The sequence below is a fragment of the Lycorma delicatula genome, chromosome 9 (genome assembly GCF_047948215.1).
Source record: "Lycorma delicatula isolate Av1 chromosome 9, ASM4794821v1, whole genome shotgun sequence".
In the NCBI taxonomy this organism is placed as follows: domain Eukaryota; kingdom Metazoa; phylum Arthropoda; class Insecta; order Hemiptera; family Fulgoridae; genus Lycorma; species Lycorma delicatula.
The window spans coordinates 107,391,312-107,414,551 of NC_134463.1; the positions used below are offsets into that span (position 1 = coordinate 107,391,312).

General features: G+C 32.3%; 1 protein-coding gene across 2 annotated transcripts in view; it reads right to left on the reverse strand.

Annotated features, from left to right (window-relative positions):
- The window catches only part of emei (transmembrane protein 161-like emei), a 52,292-nt gene that overhangs the window by 27,994 nt on the left and 1,058 nt on the right, over nt 1-23,240 (reverse strand). For both annotated transcript variants that reach the window (XM_075374403.1, XM_075374402.1), the window contains exons 2-5: nt 19,491-19,594; nt 13,076-13,241; nt 9,303-9,416; nt 210-289 (exon numbers count right to left, since the gene is read on the reverse strand). In XM_075374403.1, coding sequence (XP_075230518.1) covers nt 210-289; nt 9,303-9,416; nt 13,076-13,241; nt 19,491-19,594 — 464 coding nt within the window. The remainder of the gene's footprint in view (nt 1-209; nt 290-9,302; nt 9,417-13,075; nt 13,242-19,490; nt 19,595-23,240) is intronic.

Here is a 23,240-nt window from a genome sequence, read left to right on the forward strand (position 1 = left end):
TTAATTGTAACTGAATGACACTAACCAGTAGCAAGGTATAAACCATCAAAATGATATTACTCATAGACACTCATTCTAGCATAAGCATCAAAGTTGGTCCTATCATCAAAACTAATGATTTTTTTTTGCGAATATGCTTTCTAATAAATGGATCTAATTGTAAAGGAGTTTTAACACTCATTCACCAAGTACTCATACATAAAGGATACAGTGTAAAAGCTATGACAAGAAGGCACCACAATATACTGAGATTAACTTCATCCTTTATTGGTATAAATGTTGTATAAACCTTAGGGAAAAAACAAAATAATTAATTAAAAACACAAAAAAAAAACAATATTAAAAATAGCTGTAATGAGTTAATAAGTTATAATCAACAGAATAACAATAAAATTAATTAATAAATTTATTTATTTAATTATGATAAAAATGTTATGTTCATGCAAAATTACAGTGTCACTGATCAGAGACTGATCACAACTTTCTGAATATGACTTCAAGGAAGAATGCAAGTATATATCATGTATGTGTAATTATTAATAAAAACCACCATAAATGCATAACAGCAAGCTCAACTAATATGTATACAATAAGTACGTTTTGAATCTCCGATAATGAATTACCAGTGTCATAAGATAAAATTTTGAAAATGATGAATTATTTAAACCAGCACACATCTTGATTGCTGGCTTAATTATAACCAGTCTTAAATTAGTTTCAATGATCATGTCAATTATAAATTTAAACATTTAGTTTTTTGGCCATAAACAGGTTTTCTGTGTTTCTTGCTTGAATTCATTTTACTAAAAAAAAAAACTATATTACAAAATCTTGCCAAAAATTTTATCTTCATAGAATATTTAACAACCTCTGTCAAAAAATATTTTCAAACAATTTGACATCTGAACATTAATTGGTATTCTGCTTCAGTACTGGCCTACAACATCTGTGGTGTATGTGGCTGCTATTTTAATTATTCCAATTAATTTACAAAAAAATAAATTAAATATTTATTGTAAAATAAGAAGGGGTGTAATATTTCGATTGGATTTTTTAAGTTTTCTCCAAAATAACAACTTTAACAAAAGCTAGAGTCTCGAGTCTCTATAAGGTGTGCCTGGATATATCCACAATAAATAGGAGAAATTTGTCTGATGAACTAAATCTAAACAAACTTCACAACTTCACCAAGTCATACACCACTATCTATCACCAAGTCTATCTATCTATCTATCTATAGTCTATCTATCTATAGTCTATCTATCATTAAGTCATACACCACTATCACTTCACTAGATCACATTTAGAGTTATAACTCAGGACCTAGTCCCACCACAGGTGACCCTTTCACAGTCAACTGTGAAAGGTCTTTTTAGGAATACTCCACCAACTAAACCAAGTAACACTGGTTCAGAGAAGGCAGCACTTCAATACAATGGGCCACCACTTAGAAAATAACATGTAATCGGAAGCACTGGAATGCCTTAACACCACACAAATGAACCAGAACAATACAAAATCCAAAATCACACCAAAGCAAATCACCTCATTTCCAGAAGCAATGTAAACTAACTCATACAGAGTGAAACTAAAAATAACCGACCTAATGTACCAACACAAAATTCTCATCATGGGACTGCAGGAAATAAGAAACACCGACCAGGACACCATGGAATCTCAAGAATATAGGCTCTATAAAGGTATACTTGGGAAGGAGTGATGAAAAGTGTCCCACAGTTTGTAACAGGCTTTTTGGTCAGCTTCAAAATAAAAGACTCCAAAGAAGAATTCAATTCACAATCCCCCAGAATCTCAACACTCACCCAAAAAGCATCTAATAAAATCTACATCATATTAAATGCCCACACTCCTACTAATTATAAAAACAAATTTCCAAAAGGCTGTAAAGAAACGGAAAAGTTCTAGATCCTAATTGACCAGACCATAAATAACATCCCCAAAAATCACGTTAAAACAACTAATCAGAGATTTTAATGCTAAACTTGGCAGAAAAATAAGATACTGCAACAACATGAGAAAATGGCCCACCCAAAAGAGAACAAACACACATCACTCTCTGAAGAAACCACACCTAATCTTGAAATTCACATATTTGAAGAGGAAATGTCAAAAACTCTAAACCTGGAAACACCTAGACTACACAAGAGTCCTCCGAGGAGTAGACAGGCTCAGATCACTTCATAGTCAAAATTAAAATTAAATTCAATCCCCAAAGGAAGAAACAAAACCAAGCCCCTAAAACTAAAAGAAAAATACTCTACCCAACTAATCAACAGTAAAAATTACCAGAAAGCAACCAAAAAGATAACAATCACAGATAAATTTGAAGACCTTATCAACAACCTTAAACAATTCGCAGAAGAACTGGCCCCAATAAATTCCTATAAAAAGCATCAATGGTGGAACAGTAAATGTGACAAAACAGTGAAGAAGAAACATCAATATACAGCTACTACACCAATCCCAAAAATCAGAAAATCTAGATCCTTCTAAAATCTAGATAAAACAAAGAAAAGAAAAACAAAACCATAAAGACACACTGAAATCAGCAGAATTCAACAAAACACAGTTGAGACTACCACAAAACCTCCAAAAATACAAATCCCCAACCCGACTAAAGAAGGATGAAAACCATAATCTGGCCCTTAACAATAAAGAAAAAACGGAAATCCTAGCTAAATATTTCAACTCCTAAATTGCAAAGAACCAACAGAACTTCTTAACTTCGACACCAGCACCCCAATAACAACACTAACAGATAACATCAACCCTCCCACAATAACAGAAGTCTACCAAGCACTGGGTGAGATAAAGAATTACAAAATGATGGGAGAGGATCAGACCTTTGTAGAGATCTGGAAATGTGCAGGAAGACCAGCCTTCAACAGAAGACCTTCATCAACAGCTTGTCAACATCTGGAATCAAAGAACTACCACCAGAACACTGGACGACAGCCCTCATCCACCTGCTACACAAGAAAGTGGACAAAACAGATCCTAACAATTACAGGGGAATTTTACTCCTAAACACAACATACAAAATTCTTTCAAGAATCATCCTCAACAGGATTGGTTTACAACATGAGAAATAACTAGGAGAATATCAGGGAGGTTTCAGATCCTGGAGGAGCTGTCCAGATCAGATCATGAGTCTCAAGCTAATAATGGATTACAAGAGAAAAAGAATCAGAGACATGGTGATAACATTTGTAAGAAAGTATAAGATTGCATCCACAGAGAATTCCTACTAAAAATTCTAAGACACCTCAGACTACAATCCAATTATTAAGTCAAAGGTAAAATTCAAAAGCAAGCTCTCAGAACCATTTGAGATCAAAACAGGACTGTGCCAAGGCAATGGACTCTTACTGCTACTATTCAACTACGATCTGGAAATTGTAATGAGAGAATTACTTAAAAAATGTCCCCCAAAAATAAAAATAGGTCAAAAAATCAAAACAAACTGTCCTGGTTTCGCCGATGACTTGGCTCTGCTAGTAAACTACATCAACGAAGTTAAAACACAGAAATTAGAACTTCAAAACATTACAAATAAAATTGACCTCAAAATATCATTTGAAAAGACAGAAATTATGCCCCAAAAACCAACACAATTAAAAGAAGTAAAGATAAACAGTAATACATTCAAAATGGTAACCCAATTTAAATACTCTGAGAAATAATAACAAACAACCTCAATAAAAAAAAACCTCAATCCAAACAAGAACAAACAAAATAGCTAAAGCACAAAAATGAACCTGGTATACCTACAGTAAAAAATGTCTACCCTTAAACACAAAAACAATCATTTCAGATTCCATTTGCAAAACTCACTGTACTGCACAGTGAGTTTTGAAAATGAAATATACCCAAAACCCATAAAAACATATAATTCAGTTATGATGTCGCTAAGAAAGGTAAACAAGTGTACCCAATTTAAAAATTATAAACAACCTTGGTAATTTTTATACTTCAATAATTATTAACTTTAAAAGCTTTTTATTATAAAATTAAGGTAATTTGATTTCTTACAAAACTAATATAAGATGATAACAATAGTTGTCCACTGTTAATGTCGTTTAAATATGTAACATCTAATTAATGGAATAGAAATAAATACAGTTTAAATGATTCACCACTTCAAACTAACTTTTAAACTATTACTATTCCATACACAAGGAATAGACTTTACTTACTATTCCATATACATGGAATAGTGTATGCTTTTATTAAGCATGGTCTGTTGGTATTAATATATAGATTATTTATAAAATAGTTTTCACTTACCAACAATCTTTAATAGTAATGTTCAAGCGCTTTTGGATTATTAATCCATCCTCAGGAACAATAATGCGTTACATTATAATTATTTACTTCACATATCATTAATTATACTAAATTGAATTTTATTTTGAAAGCACTACTATTAAAGATTGTTGATAAATGGAAACTATTATATAAATAATTTATTCCATATACGTCAATTAAGTATATGCTGACCCATGAATATGGGTCAGCATATACTTATTCATGGGTCAGCATACTTTATGTCTAGAATGGCTCATTGTTTTTAGAGGCTGTTGAGCTAATAAAATTCTATGATACTCTGAATATCCTATGTCCTATTTGTTCAAATTTATTTTAATTCTAAATACTCTGATCCATAAAGCACCATCTAGGTGAAGAAAAAATGTAGAATAATAGTAAGGTTAGATTTTGTTGTTTGTAAAGTAAAAAAATGATAGATTTTACATTTTAAACTTATAAATGTTTTCCCTAATAACATTAATTATCTTCATTACCATGAAAAATGTAAGATATTTTGTTCATATCTGAGGCATGTTGAGGAAATAAAAGTGACAGATTGACCGATGTTAGTCAGCTATTATCAGATGATTTTACATGTTTTACATTAATGTCTGCTTGATTTATATTAGTCTGTCAAATCATAATCAACATGGCCAAACTACAACAAAGGTCATTAAAGTAATGGCAAAAACTTGTATGATATTGTACGTTCAACAAAGATAAAGATATGAATTTACAAGGCCAATACATCTTGTACACAATACTAATTACAAACAAAACTCTACATAACATTTATGAGTTACAAGATTGTTCATGAAATCCAGACGTGAATCCAAGAAATGAATTTTTAAAAACATATTACACACCACAGAATGCATGTCTAATAACTCACCCACAATGTCACGGTTGTTGGGGGATTTATGATTTCCTAAAACATTTTGCACAACACTTTTAAATAACTTCCATGGTGACATTTCAAACTGGCTTGACAGTTCTTCAAATTGCCTATTCCTAATCAAAATTCTTATTTAGGGACCACAAAAATTCTTTCTTGATTTTAGCATCACTTACACAAGAAAATTTTTCTTTCAAATAATGAAATCCAGCCCATTTTTACCCACTAGCTTAACAAAGATCTTGATAAGCCCTAATTATATGGAATGGACATAGAATTATTTCCAAGTTAATGTGATGCATAACTATTTCTGTACAGGCATAATTGCTTCATACTTTGGCCATTCCTTCCTGATACAATGATGTATCTTGTCTCTGTTGTTCCATTTGCTTAAAAACAACAAAATTTAGTATACCTGAGCTACAAACCCAGTAATAATTTATTTTTAATTTTTTTTCTACAGGTACTTGCACTGATTTTTTTTCTAACAGGATTTTCAAATTGTTACATAAACAACCATATTAGTTTACCAAATTAATAACCATACTACTTTTGTATTAGTTACATAAACTAACAGCGTAGAAGTTATCTCCTTATCAGGTGTCAATCAACATGCAAAAGAAGTTTATCTACATCATTTACACACATCCTTTGCATACTTATCCACAAATACAACACACTTGTGTTGTGACACAGTAACTATAAACACAAAACAGAATGAAATCACAGTATGGACATATATAGAAAACGTTTCAACAAAGCTGGTGTGTTAGTTGTATGACTCAAAAGAGTGCTCTGTGCTGACATGCCGAAACCTGTAGTAAATATATATGAGGGTGAATCAAATTTAAATTGTAATTTTGCTATTCTATGCAGCAAGCAGTTTCGAGCTGGATGGTGGAGTGGGGGGGGGGTTAATATTCAGCGTGTTAACCAGCTTGATTAGCTCCTCCCGTCAGTTCTATTCTATCGTCAGTACAGCCATGAGTGAGAAAGAGGTTCATCATCTGATGCACAAATGACAATGATGATGGTTTTTTTTAATTAATGAAAGCATTAAACCCGGGGAAATTTTAACTAATTTAAAGGTACAGTTTGGAGATGCTAAATTGTCCCAGAACCGATTGTATATGTGGGCCAGACAATTTAAGGGCTAATGGGAGTGTGCCGAACAAAAGTCATGATTGATGTCAAAGGTCAAATCCTACAGCTGACAACAACATCCCTGTTCAAGAGCTTATCGGAGGTGATTGCAGGTTCACTGTTGAAGAAATCACAACAGAAGTGAATATCAGCTATCGAAATGCTCAATCCATTACCACTGATCACCTTCACTACAAAAATTAGCGCTAGATGGGTTCTGAGGTTGTTGACCAAAAATCTATCAGTCAAGTTAGAGATCTGTAAGAGACTTCTGAATTGATTTTGGCAAAAGAAGGGGACGATTTTTTGGAGCGCATCATCACATGTGATGAGACATGGGTCCATCATTACACTCCTAAGTCAGGAGTGTAAGTCATATTGACAAGTCAAATATGACGAGTAAGGAGTGGTAAAGGAAAGATGAGGGAGAATATGACAATATATATTTATATATAAAATAAATTATTATGTAGTTAAACTTCAGTGGTTAACATATAGTCCAACGGTATTTGTACTGAATTTTTTTCTAACAGGATTTTCAAATTATCATATGTTTCTTTCATGTTAGTTACATAAGCTAACAGCACAGAAGTTAATTTATTGCCATTGTGCAAAAGTACAGCCAACTAGTTTTTGAAAAATCAATGAACAGTCTCCATTCTGTACAGTTGTTCATGATGAAGTGCATTCATGACAGTACAAATATTATTACAGCACATTAAACTATTTTCTTCAGAATACAAATCTCTTCCTGAACTCTTCAGAATAGAAACTCTTCCTGATGATTTTAAAAGAAACACAATTTAGTGTCAAAATAAAGAATCCAGCTTTTCAAACAAGATCTCAAAAGCTCGGCTTGTTTCTTTAAATTCAAGTCATTTAATTCATCTTGATTTATCAGATGAGGTTCACAGGAAGAGGATTCTGCTTCAAAAGTGCGATCTTTTTCCTCATGTCAAACTTCAGTGCCTACCTCATATTCTGATTCATATTCTAAACTTCCATGTGTTAAAGGATACAGTATAAGTAAGTGCTTACAGCATTATAGCAGATGGTACATTAGGGTACTGCACTGTGTGTTTAGATTTACTAATTACTCCTTTTATCTTTGTGATAGAGAAATAATAGTCCAATAAATGGTCTTGTGGTTAACCTCACATCAACCATATGGCAAATCTCATGAGCCAATTACAACTAGCCCAGTCTGCCAAATATTTGACAGGTAGAACAAAATGTGTGGGGCCCAGTTTTTATCTTGATACCAAACTTAACAGCCTAGATGTAGTTCATAACATTTTTTAATTAGTGGAGTTAAATTTCATAATTGTCCTTTAAATGTCAAATCCCCATACAATTAACAGAAGTTATCTATATCTAGATCATTTAGGCACATCCTTCACATATTTATCCACAAACACAACACACTTGACACAGTAACTGTAAACACAAAACAAAATGAAATCACAATATGAGCATACATAGAAACAATATTGGAGTGTTAATTGTATGGTTCATAAGACTGCTCTGTGCTGACATATCAAAACCTACAGTACAAGAATCATCATCCATACACAGTTGTTGCCTTCATAATGTTATGTTTGTATCCCATCCTCTATTAGAAACCATTTAACATATTCTTTTATGTACATATGTTATCCCTAAAAAAAATGTGTAAAATTCCACAAAAGCAATACTTCAAAAATGTTATATATAAAAACTGTGGATTATGAAAAAATTCTAATTGCACTTTTGAATTCAGCATAAAAAATTACACTAGAAACAATAAAACTTTCATCTACCAAAAACTTGTTTATTTAGTGTTATTTAATATTACAATAAAAATGGTATCATTAATATCTTCCTTGCCAAAAATAGATTGCCTTCACTAAGCATGTATACCTACAATAAAAATAATAAAGATTATACTACAGGACAAGCTTTCCTTCCATTAATAATAAATGTTACTAATGTTGAATAAGTTGCTTTTGTATACAAAGCATTACAGTTGCTGCAGATTAAAAAACGTTAAATATATCAAACAAAAGCTAAGAATAATTTATTAATCTATCCTTGTAGTTTTCATATTTCTTTCTGGGGAAAAAATTTCAACATTGACAAATATTCAATGCAAGAAAATAGCTAAATGATCACTTCTTGGCTATGTATTTTTAGAGGTTTGAAGTTTATCATTGTTCTTATGGGCAAAAAATGTTGTTACAAGCATTTGTTGAAATTGTTAGTGATAACGCCTTTCTGAAACACAATAACTATGGGTTTTGGTTTCAAGTTCAATGAAATTTCTTTAGAAAAATCTGATGTACCCTTTTTTTCTTTTCTTTTCATTCTGAGCTTGACGAATTAATATTTTGATACAAATACTAAATGTACGCCACTGACTAACAGTAAAATTTAAATATATATTCAGACACAAATATAATTTCCAACAAAATGGTCAATTTTTTTTTTTTTGAACATACTTATAAAAATAATAATCATAACTGCAAGCATTAAACGGCGCAAAAAAAATTTAGGAGGTTACCATTTCAAAAATATTTTCAACACTTCTATCCTGGAAATTTAATAAGATAAAGAATAAATAAAACTAATTCTTACAGAATAAAACTATATCACCGAATCTAACAGTTTCGAGAAAGGGAAAATTACATCCTAACACTCAGGTAAATATTTTATGATGTGTCACACAACAATAACATATAATAAAATAGAAACTTTCAACGTGCTAATAGTGACTTAAAATAGTGATCCAAACAAAAACATGTTTTATTCTATTGTGTATTAGATACTCACAATTATACTCAGTTTAATATTTTATTTTACTATTCAAGGTTACATTCACAGTGCTGAAATAGGCAATATCTATTAAATAACAACTAGAATACTGTCTCATAATTTTATTAAGATTAACAAATATTACCTCAGTGATAATATAAACTGCCAACGCATAGACTGAAAAATCAACCAACCACTGGTACTCTGCATAGTAGCGAAGATGAACCACATCCAGAGCAGTCACCTTAGCCGTTTCCAACTGTCATCAAAGTTACCTGTTTAGTTACAATGAACTTTACTATTTAATATCATATTTTATTCAAATACTGCTACACAAAACAACCTATCCGTTAAGGTTTTTAAATTTAAAAAAAAATGTTTTTTACAACTAATTTTTAATCACAATTTTTGTTACACATTTTATAAATCATTCTCCAGAAAAATTTTAATTGTACAATTAACTACTACAACTTTGTTGTTTTGCTAATTTATGATAATAAAAATATATGATATAAAATGTTACCAATTCATGCTAGTCGACAGCACAAAGCTCTTCAAAGATTCAAGGCTTAACGTAATTAGTTAAGTAACTAAAATAAACTAAGTCCAGTACTGTGTAATTTTTTTTTTACAGCAGATTTGCCATACTACCTGCTTTCTTAACCACACACCACCATGCCTTCAACCTTCAACTTTGTTATCAATGAAAAGAAAATTTGGCTTGGGCTTGTGTAGAAATTGTGACACATTTTGACGCCACTGGAATCTCTTCATGAAGATTATCATCATCAATGACCAAAATAAAATCTTTCCTTCGATTTTCTAAATTATTTCATTAGTGATAATGAACAGTCTTCCTTTTTGTCTTCATTATAAACACTACTTCTTTTTCCTTTAAATTCATAATACAAATATTGATACACTCCTCTTCCTTCACCAAAAGGAAAATTATGGTAATAAACTTTAGAACAGTTTTTTCTCTTATGCAAAGAAACAAATAATCAGTTCCAAATTCTGCACTCGGCAGACCCTTTCAGAACAATCACCGCTATTAGCCTTCAAGAAAATATTTTCCTTTCAATTTTTCTAAGTACCACTTACATGAATTTTAAAAATAAAATAAATACTCTACATTAAACACCAGACATGAAGTACAAAAATGCGAAATAACATTTGTTTTACTACATTTTTTATTAACATTATTCTGTACCATACAAATTTTTTTCCATGAAATTATTAGAAAAGAATTTATGTAATTAGAAAAGGATTACTAATTTTACATATTTTGTTAATTTTCTTCATTGAATACCTTGCTAGTAAAAGCAGAGTACATATTGAAGTTATATTTATTTTTTTACTGTTACCTGTTCCAATTTTTCTAATAGCTGTGATACATGGTAAAGCACCTGAGAGACACATAAATCAGTGCTTTCTCTGAGACAGCCTTCCTTATAAAGCACCATTTCTACGTGGTAAAGATGTTTCTTACATAACTAAATATCTATTTTTTCCAATGGACTCATGATATTCATATAAAACAGCACATTCAACACAATGAGAAGACAACGGGAACCTGCTACATCCTGATTTTCCCTCTTAAGTTTGGCACAGGATGATTGTTATTTTTTTGTTTAATAAGTGACTTGCCTCTGACATCAGGTCACTGACAACAATTTGTTACATATCTACTTGACACACACACACACACACATGTAAATGAAAAAAACCATGACTGATGATTACTTTCCCGATCAATTCATAAGATATTCCAAAAATCTTCAGACATCTAGCACAACTTCTTTGATTTGGAATATGAAAGCAGATTTATCCATTGTTTATGCAATCACTTTACTAATATCTTTTTAAATCCACGTATCATTAGGCAAGGATGTGCTCTTAATTAGAATCCAATAACAGACTGGTGGATGGGGACAGTATTGAAGAGCCATTAAAAAATGGAAAGGCTAATGCTGGGAAGCATCACCATCTGCACTACTCTGATACTCAGTGACAATGAGACAGTGTTCTTGAACATGCTTTCTCCAAAGTTGGGTTAGTACACAGTTAATCATTTTATAACTGCACTGAAGGTGAGTTATTTTTTAAATATAAAATAAATTCATTGTCATAAGGTTAACAGTCGAGTACTTATTTTTTTGTTTTGTTTTTTTTTTAAATCTGAATATTAACTTGTATTTTTTATTGAAAATCACTTTGTCTATGTCTAAATGAACCTAATAATAATGCCATTCTTTCTAAAATGCATTACTCCTCTTTTACAACTAAGGACATTTCATTTCGATGTGTGGCCTAATTAATAATCATCTGCATAGTTGATGTATTTTGTGCAAATAACACAGTTATTGCAGTTTGTAAGAGATTTTAATAAAATTTAATTTACTAAGCGTTTGGCACTGTTGATATTAATACAATTGTATAAATTAAAGTTTCACTTACCAACAATTTTAAAAGTATATATCAAAGTACTTTAGGAGCTGTTACTCCATCATCAGGGATTTCCCAAAAGATGTTAATTCAAATTTATAACTGTATTTAAATTAAAATTGTTACATTCATAACAGTCGGTCGTCAAGAAATAAAATTAAGTTGTACTTCAATAAGACTGTAATAATGTCATGTTTATAAGATGCTTTATCTAAAAAAAAAAAAAAACCATTAATAGTCGTAAACATCTTACGAACATGATGTTACAGTCTTGTTGACATACAATTTAATTTTATTTCTTGACGACTGACTATTATGAACATAACAATTTTAATTTAAATACAATTATACGTTTGAATTTGAAATAACATCTTTTGGGAAATCCCTGATGATTGAGTAATGGCTCCAAAAGTACTTGGATATATACTTTTAAAATTGTTTTGTAAGTGGAACTTTAATTTATACAGTTTAATATTTATTAACTAAGGTTTTAATCAAGGATTTTTATACATGCTATTAATTTAAAAAAATAACCAATTAGTTACAAGAAGAATTTGTAATGAATTTCAGTCATAATTCATTTAGCTGAATTATTCAGATAATATTTTTTTTCCATATTCCTGCAAATGTATAAGAAATGTTTCATGTAACTCCAAACAAACATATTTGCCTTAGTACGTTGAATTAAAATTCTTTTGAGATTTTCTATGATTCTTCTAACAAATATAAAATTTCTCATGCTACATTTTATATTAAGCAATTTTATTTTTAATTTTTATAAGAAATATATGAGTAGAATCGCATTCCAATCAATTAAGCGGAATCAGTGGTTTATTTATGACAAGTTTTATTATACCAGATATGTAAATTGCTTTAAATTACGGTAATTTCTTCACACAAGTTAATACATAATAATAAAGAAGTAGTCTGCGTTTTTAGTACAGCTTACCAGTCAACAGTCTACCAATTATTTGTTTGAATACTTTCAACACACCAGGGTTAAATTATAAATTGATTTATCAACCCCTAGAAAAACTGAAGTGTAGGCATAAATAATGATCATAACGTTATCAATAACACATCAAACAATGAAATATGACATAATTTGTATCGCATGAAAATTTTCTGCTATAAATCAAATAATAAAAAAATCAAAGTACATCAAATAATGCAACAATTATTTAGTAATAACAAAAAGAAACGAAAACTTTCATAAATTTAACAAAAGAAATTATGTATGTTAATTATCATAACAAAACAGTCACAAGCAGACTGGCACAAAATACTTACAGAAATGGCTATTGCTTGTACTGCCAATACTTAATATGCACCACCGCTATGGTGGAAAACTGGGACAGATGGTGTAAAGCAAAAAATTAATTTAACACCTGTGGGAAACAATGCAATATGAACACTTTTTTTACTACACTAGAAAACAAAACAATAATAAAAGATAAAAAACAACAAACAAACCTGTATATCCAAATTTCTAGGAATATGAAATGTATCAGGACCTTGAGTTTTACCATTTTCTTGATGTCTACTCCGATCTCTATCTTTTTTCCCTTTAGGTTTTTCTTTTGGTACACCAGCTAATGATTTTAGTTCGTCATCAGTTGGATAAAGATATCTTATCAAACTAAAACAGTTATTTAACACAAAGAAAGTTAATAAATAAGTTTAATTTTACATTAGTTTTAAAATATCAATGATTGAACAGTCAATCTCAATATAAAATCAGATTCATGAATAGATACAAAGATTTTAACTTTTAATACTGCTTTGCATATTATTCCACAGACTGCTTTCTGGATTGCTGGAAGACTGCTCTAGATACAATGGTAGGGTGAAAAGTTCCAGGTCTGGATAAGAAAACATTTTTCTGGATACATTTTGATTTTTTTTTTCAACATTGTAACCATTAAGGTCTATAAATCCAACGTTCCATAAAACCACTTATGCCAGTTCAGTACATCAATTTATCCAACTCCTTAAAATTACCATCTACAGCAGCAATAACTATATTGATTGAAAATCTCTTTCCTCCAAGCCTTTTAGGTTAGCAAATAAGTGAGCCACTGGGAGCTAGATCAGGTGAATATGGAGGACGTTAGAACAATCTGAACCATAATTTGTTGATTTTTGCCACTGCAATGACTGAAGTGTGAGCTGGAGCATTGTCTGTAAAAAAGCACTTTTTTGCCAATTCGGTCATTTTTCCTTAATTTTATTGCTGAGATGCTTTAATACGGTCACATAATATTCACCATGTATTGTTTCACTGTTTTTAAGGTAATCATGAAAATTATTTCATGTGCATCCCAAAAAAACAGCTGCCATAACTTTCTTAAAAGATTTCATAAAGTCTCGGAAATGTAGTAATGAACCCAATTCTCATCAACCATCACAAATCAAAGGAAAGATTCCTCTGGATTGCACTGAAAGGGCTCAAGACAATCGCTTGAAATGTTTTTTCAGACATGAAATTTTCAGACTGTTTTTGTCAGATATGAAAAAACACAGCACTCATCCAGCACACAGCTTGTTCACGCTCAAATGTTCTTGAAAAATACTGTGTACGCATTCTGTTGATATGGCTACAGACTCTGCTAACTCATTCACTGTCACTCATCAATATTAAAAAAAAATGTTATGCATTTTTTTCTATCATATCTGGTGTAGTCACTTCAGAAGGGTTTCACTGCATGGTTCATCACTAGTGCATGTTCTATCAATTTTAAATTCTGTCACCCAGCACTTGTATTTGATGGAGAAAAGTCTCCCCATGTTGTACTCTTCTTTAATTTCCTTTGCATTTAAGCCTTTCAGAAAAACTTATTTAATCACTGCACAAATTTCCAGTTTTTCCATTTTCCAAAAAAATGCCCTAATTCTCTACTTTGACGAACTGTATATACTATACAAGTGATGCAGCAACTTGAAATTCTTGTAGTAAATTAATGATGAATGGAATCATGCGATCTCATCAAGAAGTAAAGCGTACTTTCACCAACTCTGTGTAACAGCTCTGGCACTTTTCACCCCACCCTCATAAGGTGCTTCTAAAAGACAGAAGGGATCCAAGTGGGGTCAGAAGTTATTGATTTATTAGCTTCTTGTCAGTCTTCGGCAAGCTGCTTGAGCAGTTGATTGAGGAAAGATTAAAGAATCATGAACATTATTCAAAATCAAGACCAACACAGCTTCATGAAGGAGATTGGCACTGATAACTGTATTACTGAGCCCTTGTCCAAGGTGGAAAGCACAGATTAACCATAGGTTTTTGCAGTTTTTATTATTGATAAGGCAGCATTTCATCCCTTGTATAGGAATTCAATTATCTTGAGCTCTTTTTGCATCACAGGGGGGTTACAAGCCATTATCTGGAATTATCTTACTAACAGGTTGACTGTATTTAAAACTACACCCAAATAGGGAAAGTTCCATACTAACTCTACCAAAAAGCCTGTTGTATGATGATTCATGGGGTGCCTGCTGCCATAGGGAGTCTGTCCAGGATTTCACGGATGACTGCTTACCTTAAGTACAAGAAAACTCACATCAAGAACAGAGCACAAATAGCTTTGGTTTTCATAGCAAGTTGGATGGACCGCAAATTTAAATATATCCATACTAAGATAAGGTATATGTTTCTGAAATGTAGAAGAATTTTGTGCAAAATCCAAACAACAAATGATGTTAAATGAAAATTACAGTCCAAAACTGCCTCAGCATGATTCTCAATAATAAATTGCATTTTAGTAAATATATTAGGCAGATAAAAGTGAACTCCACCATGAAGTTGTTTGAGTTGAAGAAAATAGTTTACCAAAAGCTGTTTCTCACAGCGATTTATTTTGAGGTAGCCTAATAATGTAGACATTTTTTAAAAGCTGTCCTCTACAATCAAGGTCTGGACTTAAATATTGGATCAAAAAAGAAGCTTTATACTAAATTTGCAGAAACACAAAGCCCATATTATCTACACTGACATGTTTAAGATATAATCCTTTGAAGTTTCCATTTTGGGAATGGCTCTCCCAACAGATTTGATTTTTTAAGATTCATCCAGTAATGTGGAAATTGCAAGGGGGCAGAGGAGGTTAAAGTATATGATGAGTGAATCCAAGCTGATGAAATTTATCCCAGAGAAGTAGCTGATGCCCGCATCATTCCAAATTTCACTACATTGTCTTATATTGCCCCAAAAAAGGTGATTTAGATATATTTCTTTAGAAACACGGAAAAATAAGTGTAAACGTGTGTATATATATCATACATTCACATATTGAATTGTAAATATAACTGCATTTTGCTCAACAAGCGAGTAATAGTGTATCATTTCAAGATTCAATAAAGCAAATAAATCAATATTAGAATCCTGAATATTCTGAATATTTATTTTCTATTGCAATACAAATAATATGACAAGAAAAATAAACTAATCCAGTCTTAATTACTACTTTTTTAGTCTCCCACGATATAGACATAACTAGGTGATGTAATGACAGATCAATTATTTGATGAACTGTCTTGACATATAAAATAAACAAAAGATTATATCTTACAATTTCTAGTCAAGTAATCAACTAATAAACAAAGCAAAGGGCACAGACTGTTAGCCCTTATTGAGGGACCACTTTGTATATTCAAGTTGGTATATTCAAATTGTTGGTATATTCAAATATTATATTCAAATATACTTGGTATATTCAAATTGAGGGCCCTCAGTATATTCAAGGATTGTTTAGAAAGTTCTCAGGCTAGCACAGAGATGGCACAAGTGCAACCAAATGACTGATATTTGTTTAGTGTGATTCTTCAATCGGCATGCTGCAAAGTTTCAGGCATGTGTGTTTAGTTGTTAATTTTGGTGATTGAATAAAGCAAACAAATTTTGGAATTTTTTTGGAAAATGGATAAAATTGAGGTTCAAGCTGATGTAATATGCTTGGGATGCCAAAGAATCACTACAACGATGTAATCATCACAAAAATTCACAATGCTGTATTAAATGATAGCTGACTGAAGATATACAAGCTTTTTTTTTATAGAGGTGGAGGTACCCCATTTACAGGCGCCTAGACAGTGTCAAGCTCGCTAACATATTCCACAAGATATTATTTGATGCATATGTGTTCCTGCACACTACCAACCAAACCTCCACCCCTCCTGGGAACTGATTATACAGTATTACTTCAGGAAGGGAAAAATACCCGCTCGCACAATTGGACACCACAATCAAGGAACACCAATACAATCACATACTCAAGATGAAGATACAAAACATAAGCAACACTAAGACACAGCAAATCACAATTACACCTACGCACACAGTCGGTCCTCACAGGCAACACAAACACACAAAACAGTAAAAAAAATTGCAGTACACATACACACCATTCACATACATGCACACACACACACACACAGCCATTATCATGTACAATCTCTGATACTTACCACATACCTACACAGAACTTACCAGGACGTACATAGTCTAAGCTTCAGAAGAGGGGAACTTACTTATAGGCCTGTGCCAGCAGAGTGATGACGATTTCATTGCATCCAGTCGACCCCCACAGGGTCAGGGGGCCCCCTAAACAGTTGACCACAGCCCTGTCTGCCGCACAGCCCCCCTTCGGCCTTATACACGCAGTTTGTCTACAAATACTTTGGCAAATCTCGCACTCCATTCTAGTTCTCTTCTTTTGCTAACATAATCTGCTCAAAGCCTTCAGGTAAGAACATATCCCTCCTGTCCACCATGTCCAACTTCACCACGCTCTAGTTCAAAACGGGGATTCTGGAAAAATATATGATAAGATGTCTCTTCAGTTCCACAAATAGGACAACTATCCATATAATTGGGCCCAAATCTAAACAAATAGGCTCTAAAGCCAATGACTGACAGAAGCTGTGTTTTAATTTGAAATCCTCGAGCCATGGGTTCTCTAGATCCACCCACCAATGTCCCCAATCAATCTATATGACCACCTGCCTTTCGCACTGTGGATCCACATCTCCTGCCATACCCCTATCTACTCCTCCATAATATCCAAACTGATATGTTTCTTTTCGGCAGAAATCATTGGTTCATGTTGGTGTACCCTTCTCCATTTGTTATATCTAGGTCAATCAGAAGCAACCCTGCTATCATTTTGATCGCATCTTGGGAAATGATGCTTTTAACAGCCACCACCCGTAGACAGAAGACACTTGACTTCGAGGTGCCTCGACTCACTGCCACATCAAGCTCCCCAACAGTAAACAGTGGTATCATCCCCACCTCAGCCACCTCATTCGCAAGCACCTCGCCTCAAGCTGGAAAAAGCCCCTCTACTATATTCGCAATCTCTCCAGGCTTACAAGTTATTGGAATTCTGGGTCTGAGTGCTCTTCTAACCAGTAACTGACATGGTTTACTCCTAGAATAATATTCCAATCTTTCTTCGATTCCACTATCAGCCAAGCAAGCTCCTACTTCTTTTACTTTATAAAATGCCAAATTTGCTGCCCTTGCTGAGTAAAGGTAGAATCTTATCGCCGCCCGCCTAACCCTGAGGTATGCCCTTCTTTTTACTGCAACCTCAGCCATCCTCCAACATACAGGTGGATAGCTTTTCCAACTGTACCTACAAGGAAGCACTTGGTCGCACGCACTTTTCAATGAGTCGACCAAGAGTGTAGACTTCTCCTCCACAGTGGGAGCTTGCTCACATTGCTCTGCAGTACAAGCTTGCTTACACTGCAAGCATCTCAATAGACTGTGTCCAGTGAATTTTATATGTACAAAGTTTTTTCCATCATAATGTTTAGGTACAAAAAAGCTTTCTGCTCATAGGTGCCATGTTTGTTCGCAGTAAAAAAAAAAACGTCAAACAATTCTCAAAGATGCTTAGACTTATTTAAATGTGATTCTACCGAGTTTCTTTATTGTTTTATGGTAAATTTTACAATAGATGAAACATGAATTCACCATTACAGATGAAAGTTGCTAAAGAAAGGGAAAAAGATTAAATCTGAATGAAACATCAAAACCACAATTTTTTTTGGGATTCTCATGGTGTGGTGCTCATAGACTACCTAGAAAAAGGCAGGACTATCACCAGCATGCATTACACTTCACTACTAGAACAACTGAAGGGTGCTGTTCAGGCTAAACATCCACATCTGGGCAAAAAAAGTGTTTTTTCACCAAGATACGTGCCTTGTTCACAAACCTCAGAGCGTTGCTCGTAAAGCTTCATAATTTACTCTTTGAAGTGCTTCACAACGATGTATTCATCGGATTTGGCTTCCTCTTCCCAAACTGGAAGAAATGGCTTGCTGAAGATTCACTTCAAACGATATAGTCAAAGATGAGACAACCACTACTTTATTGTTGGACAAATCTTACTACACTGGGGTACTAAAAATTTTGAAGTCATTGATCTAAACATATTGAATTGCAAAATGACTTTGTTGAAGAATAAAAATTATTTCTGAAAATCTTGTATTTTCCTTTGTCAAGCCAAGAACATTCTAAACAGCCCTTATACTTGTAAATAACTTCATTGTATACACTATAATAAAAAACACAAAACACAGGAATACATTGGAAGTACTTACTTGGGAATTACTCAGTAACCACCAGTATCCCTTCAAACAATGCTTACAATTTGCAAATGTAATAATAAAATTAGTTTTGGTAATAGCTAAACTTTCATAATCAATTCCATTTTATAATTTATCAATGCAATTTTCTAGAGCTCAATTTGTAAAAACGTTTGCACAAAATGAGCAAAAGCACAATCTACTGTTTACAGAACTACTAGTAAAATTATTAATAATTAAAATTGACTAAACTCAAGAGTAATTAATATATACAGATATGAAGAATACAAACCCTGTTGAACATAATAACCAACGAGCTAATGAATAATGTGGGCCAAGTTTTTGTATAATACTCACTACAACAAGTGTAACAACCAACTGAGTTCCCAACAAAGCCTAGAAAAAAATATATATTATATTTAATTAAACATCGTTCATTTCTATAAAATTTACTAGATGAATTTTATGAATATGTAATTTATCAACTGCAATAAAAGTCAATAAATTAATAAAAAAAATAACAATAACCTAAGATATAAAAACAAAACAAATCTTCCTTTGGCAAAGTGCATATACAGGCTGTTCCAAAGAATAAAATAAATTTTTTTACAAAATAATCTTTTAGTTTTTCTTTGGAGTTTATTTTTAAAATTTTTCATATAAGAGGGAAGACTGTTTTAACTCTTAACTTCTGTCATGGAATAGCTGACTGTTCTCTATTATCAGTATAATACAGACGGTCAGTACCAGTTAATGTTATTTACATTATCTCTATGATGTAAATTGTAAATTTACATTAAGAATATGATGTAATTTGTAAAAAGTTAAATAAAATACCTAGTTCTAAGAATAGATTATCGACTGGGTAAAAAATATTCGATTTGATTGTTCTAACTGCACGTTTCAGCAAGATTACAATTTTTTTTTTCCAATTAGGAAATAATTGGCTGAATATATGCAAAACATATTATTGTTTCTAAATTACAAAGTGTTGGCATATTTCATAACATGTGAAAGCTGAAGACATTTTATGTTATTGATGTAACCATTCCAACTTAAACTACAAGTTTCTACATCTTCATTTCTGTTATCCATTCAAAGCTGTATCTATTTAAACAAATACAGTGTCTGGAAAATAACACCAAGGTTTCAAGGGCAAATATAGTTTACTTATTCAAAATTTCCAAAGAATAACAACAAAAGCAGTATATAAGGTACGGTATATAAACGCCATGTTAACATTAGTTTTTATTGTTTATGCGTAATCTTGAAGTAATAACAACTAAGTTATCACACTTAGTTTAGTTTACACATTTTCTGTCAAATAGAAGCTGGATTTGACTGCTGCACAGGCCAAGCTATTATGAGCCTGGAATTCAGTACCATGGTGTCGCCATAAGAGAAAGCACTACGTGAACTGGTTCATAGGAACAAAATCAGCGACTGTCGTACAAAGTAATTATGTGAGAATATTGTAAAAATTCTCTGAGTGGCAAAAGCATATAAAACTGGTGAGAACATTTTTTTGTAAAGCAGAAGTATTTTGAAAGGACACATACCAGACAGGTCTAAAACAAGTGCTGACAACACAAAGAATTCGACTGTCGTTCTGATAAAGTTCAAAACATGTAGTTCATAGAGTTAGTCTTCAACTAAACATTCCTAAAAACACTGTCTAATGCTGTTCACAAATGACTGAAACTTTATGGTAATAAACTGTGGACACTCCATGAAATTAAACCTAACAATAAGCCACAAAGAGTAATTTGTAATGACCATGCTAGACTTAATTTCTGCTGATGAAAAATACCTGCAGCACAGTTTACTTTCTGATGACACATCATTTCATGTTTATGGAGTATTAACTGCCATAATTGTGGAGTGTGAAACTCAGAAAATCTACAAGAATAAGTGGAATTCATATGCAATTCTCTAGAAGTGAACGTCTAGTGTTATATCATGCATAATCAAATTTTATTGTATAGTATACATGGATATGTTACAGAACTTCATGTTTCTGCAGACTGAAAATATGGAGGGCCTAATTTACCAGAATGGAGCCTCCCAACATCATGCAGAAGTTGTGTGAACTGCACATAGGCAGAGAAGTTTCCATCACTTGGCCACTGAGAAGTTTCAATTTGACGCCTTCGTATGCGATACTACGAAAAATTAGTCTTATTATATACTAAAAAAAAATCTGGCCTGCATTGAAGAATAACAGCAGCCATGGAAGCGATTCCTGCAGACATGCTCACCAGAGTGTGGAATAAGATGGATTATCGATTTGATGTCTGCAGGCTTATAAATTGTGTTCTTATTGAATTACATTAAGAGGTAAAAAAAAAACTTTCAATTTTGAACACAAATGTTGTAAAATACATTCATTTATAATTCTAAGTGTAATAAAAGTAAATTTAATTTAAAACCGTAGAGTTCTTTTTCAGGCACCTGATATGTATATGAGACTACATAAGACTTGAGTGATGTCTTATGTTAATCACAAAAAAAGTAAAATTAGTTTTCCAAGGTTACATAACAAATACTTTAATTAAAATATTTTTAATAAAACCAAAATGAAAAACGGAAAAACATTTTAAGTCTTCCTGATATGTATGAATCAAATATTTTTACATTTTTATTATCTACAAGTAAGCACTATTGTTCTGTAGATAATATTGTAAATTTTTGTTTCTATAGATAATTTGGCAAGCCGACCTCCATGGCACGAGTGGTAGAAGCTCACCCTTTCATCCAGAGGTCCTGGGTTCAATCCCAGTCAGGCATGGCATTTTTCACACGCTACAAAATTGCCAATTCATCTCATTCTCCAAAGCAATAGCTTACGGTGGTCCCAGAGGGATAAAAAAAAAGTAAGAGCACAATATGCAAAAAAAAGGTTTTTTCTTAGACAAAAAAGTGCATCTTCTAGTCATCAGAAGTCATCTTACCGTTGTCCTCAACAAAAACCCATGAAGACAACTATAACAACTACTTATTGGTTGAATAGATAAGTTGAACTTAGGAACAGAATCAGACTGTGCTCCATGATTTTGTAAAATAAGTGTTCACATAAACTGTAATTATTTTTTAATTCAAAAACTTGATTTAATTAATTTTAAGATTAGCCGCTACTAATTCAATTATATAAAGCATTCATAATAAACTTAGACAACCCAAAACAGATGTCAATCCTACACTTGTAAGTTAGTTGTTACAGAGTTCCTGGCAAAGCAGATATTTTGCTGAGACTGTACTAGTCCAAGTCCATGATGCACAGATCAGAATGACTCATCATTCCTCCATCTATATCAATAGTATTATGGCAGTGCAACAGGCATGTTGTTTTTACAAACCCAGTGTATATTTATTGTACAACATTATTTAATCATTTAACCTTATTCTAAATTTCAGAATGTTTTATGGCTAATTTTTCAGATTGTGCAAAACCATAATGTTGCAGAGCGCTTAAATTAGAACCAACAATAGTATGGTGGCCAGAGACGATTTCGAAAAATCATTAATATTAAAATATAATTAGTTCAGTTGGGCCTTGAATCATCAACCTCCTGTATCACTCAAGGATCAAAATTAGCAACACACCCAAAGGTAGTAAATAAAGTTTCTGGTGGTTTTCCTACTTTCTTCTTAAAAATAAGGCCTTTCTACTTTGTATTCATCAGTCTGACGCTACACCTTTACCATTATTTGGTTCAGATAATGCTCAATTCAGATATTTGTAAAGCAAGATTGACAAAATGACTGATGAAGTAATCCTTATCTTGAATCAAACCTTTGGCTAGTCAATTGAGAAGTCACCAAGCCACAATTACACTAACAGGCTGGCTATCATATTACACCAATTATATGGCTGATAAAAGGGGGAGTTGCTTTTCCTAAAAGCACACACAGACAAAAATATCTGGTTCAATTTTATAAATTAGTTTTATTTGTTCTTGACATTAAATTCACAACAAAGAAGGACATCCATACATAAAATAAATCTGTAATAATAGCTTGTATTTTATGCAGTTCCCACTGA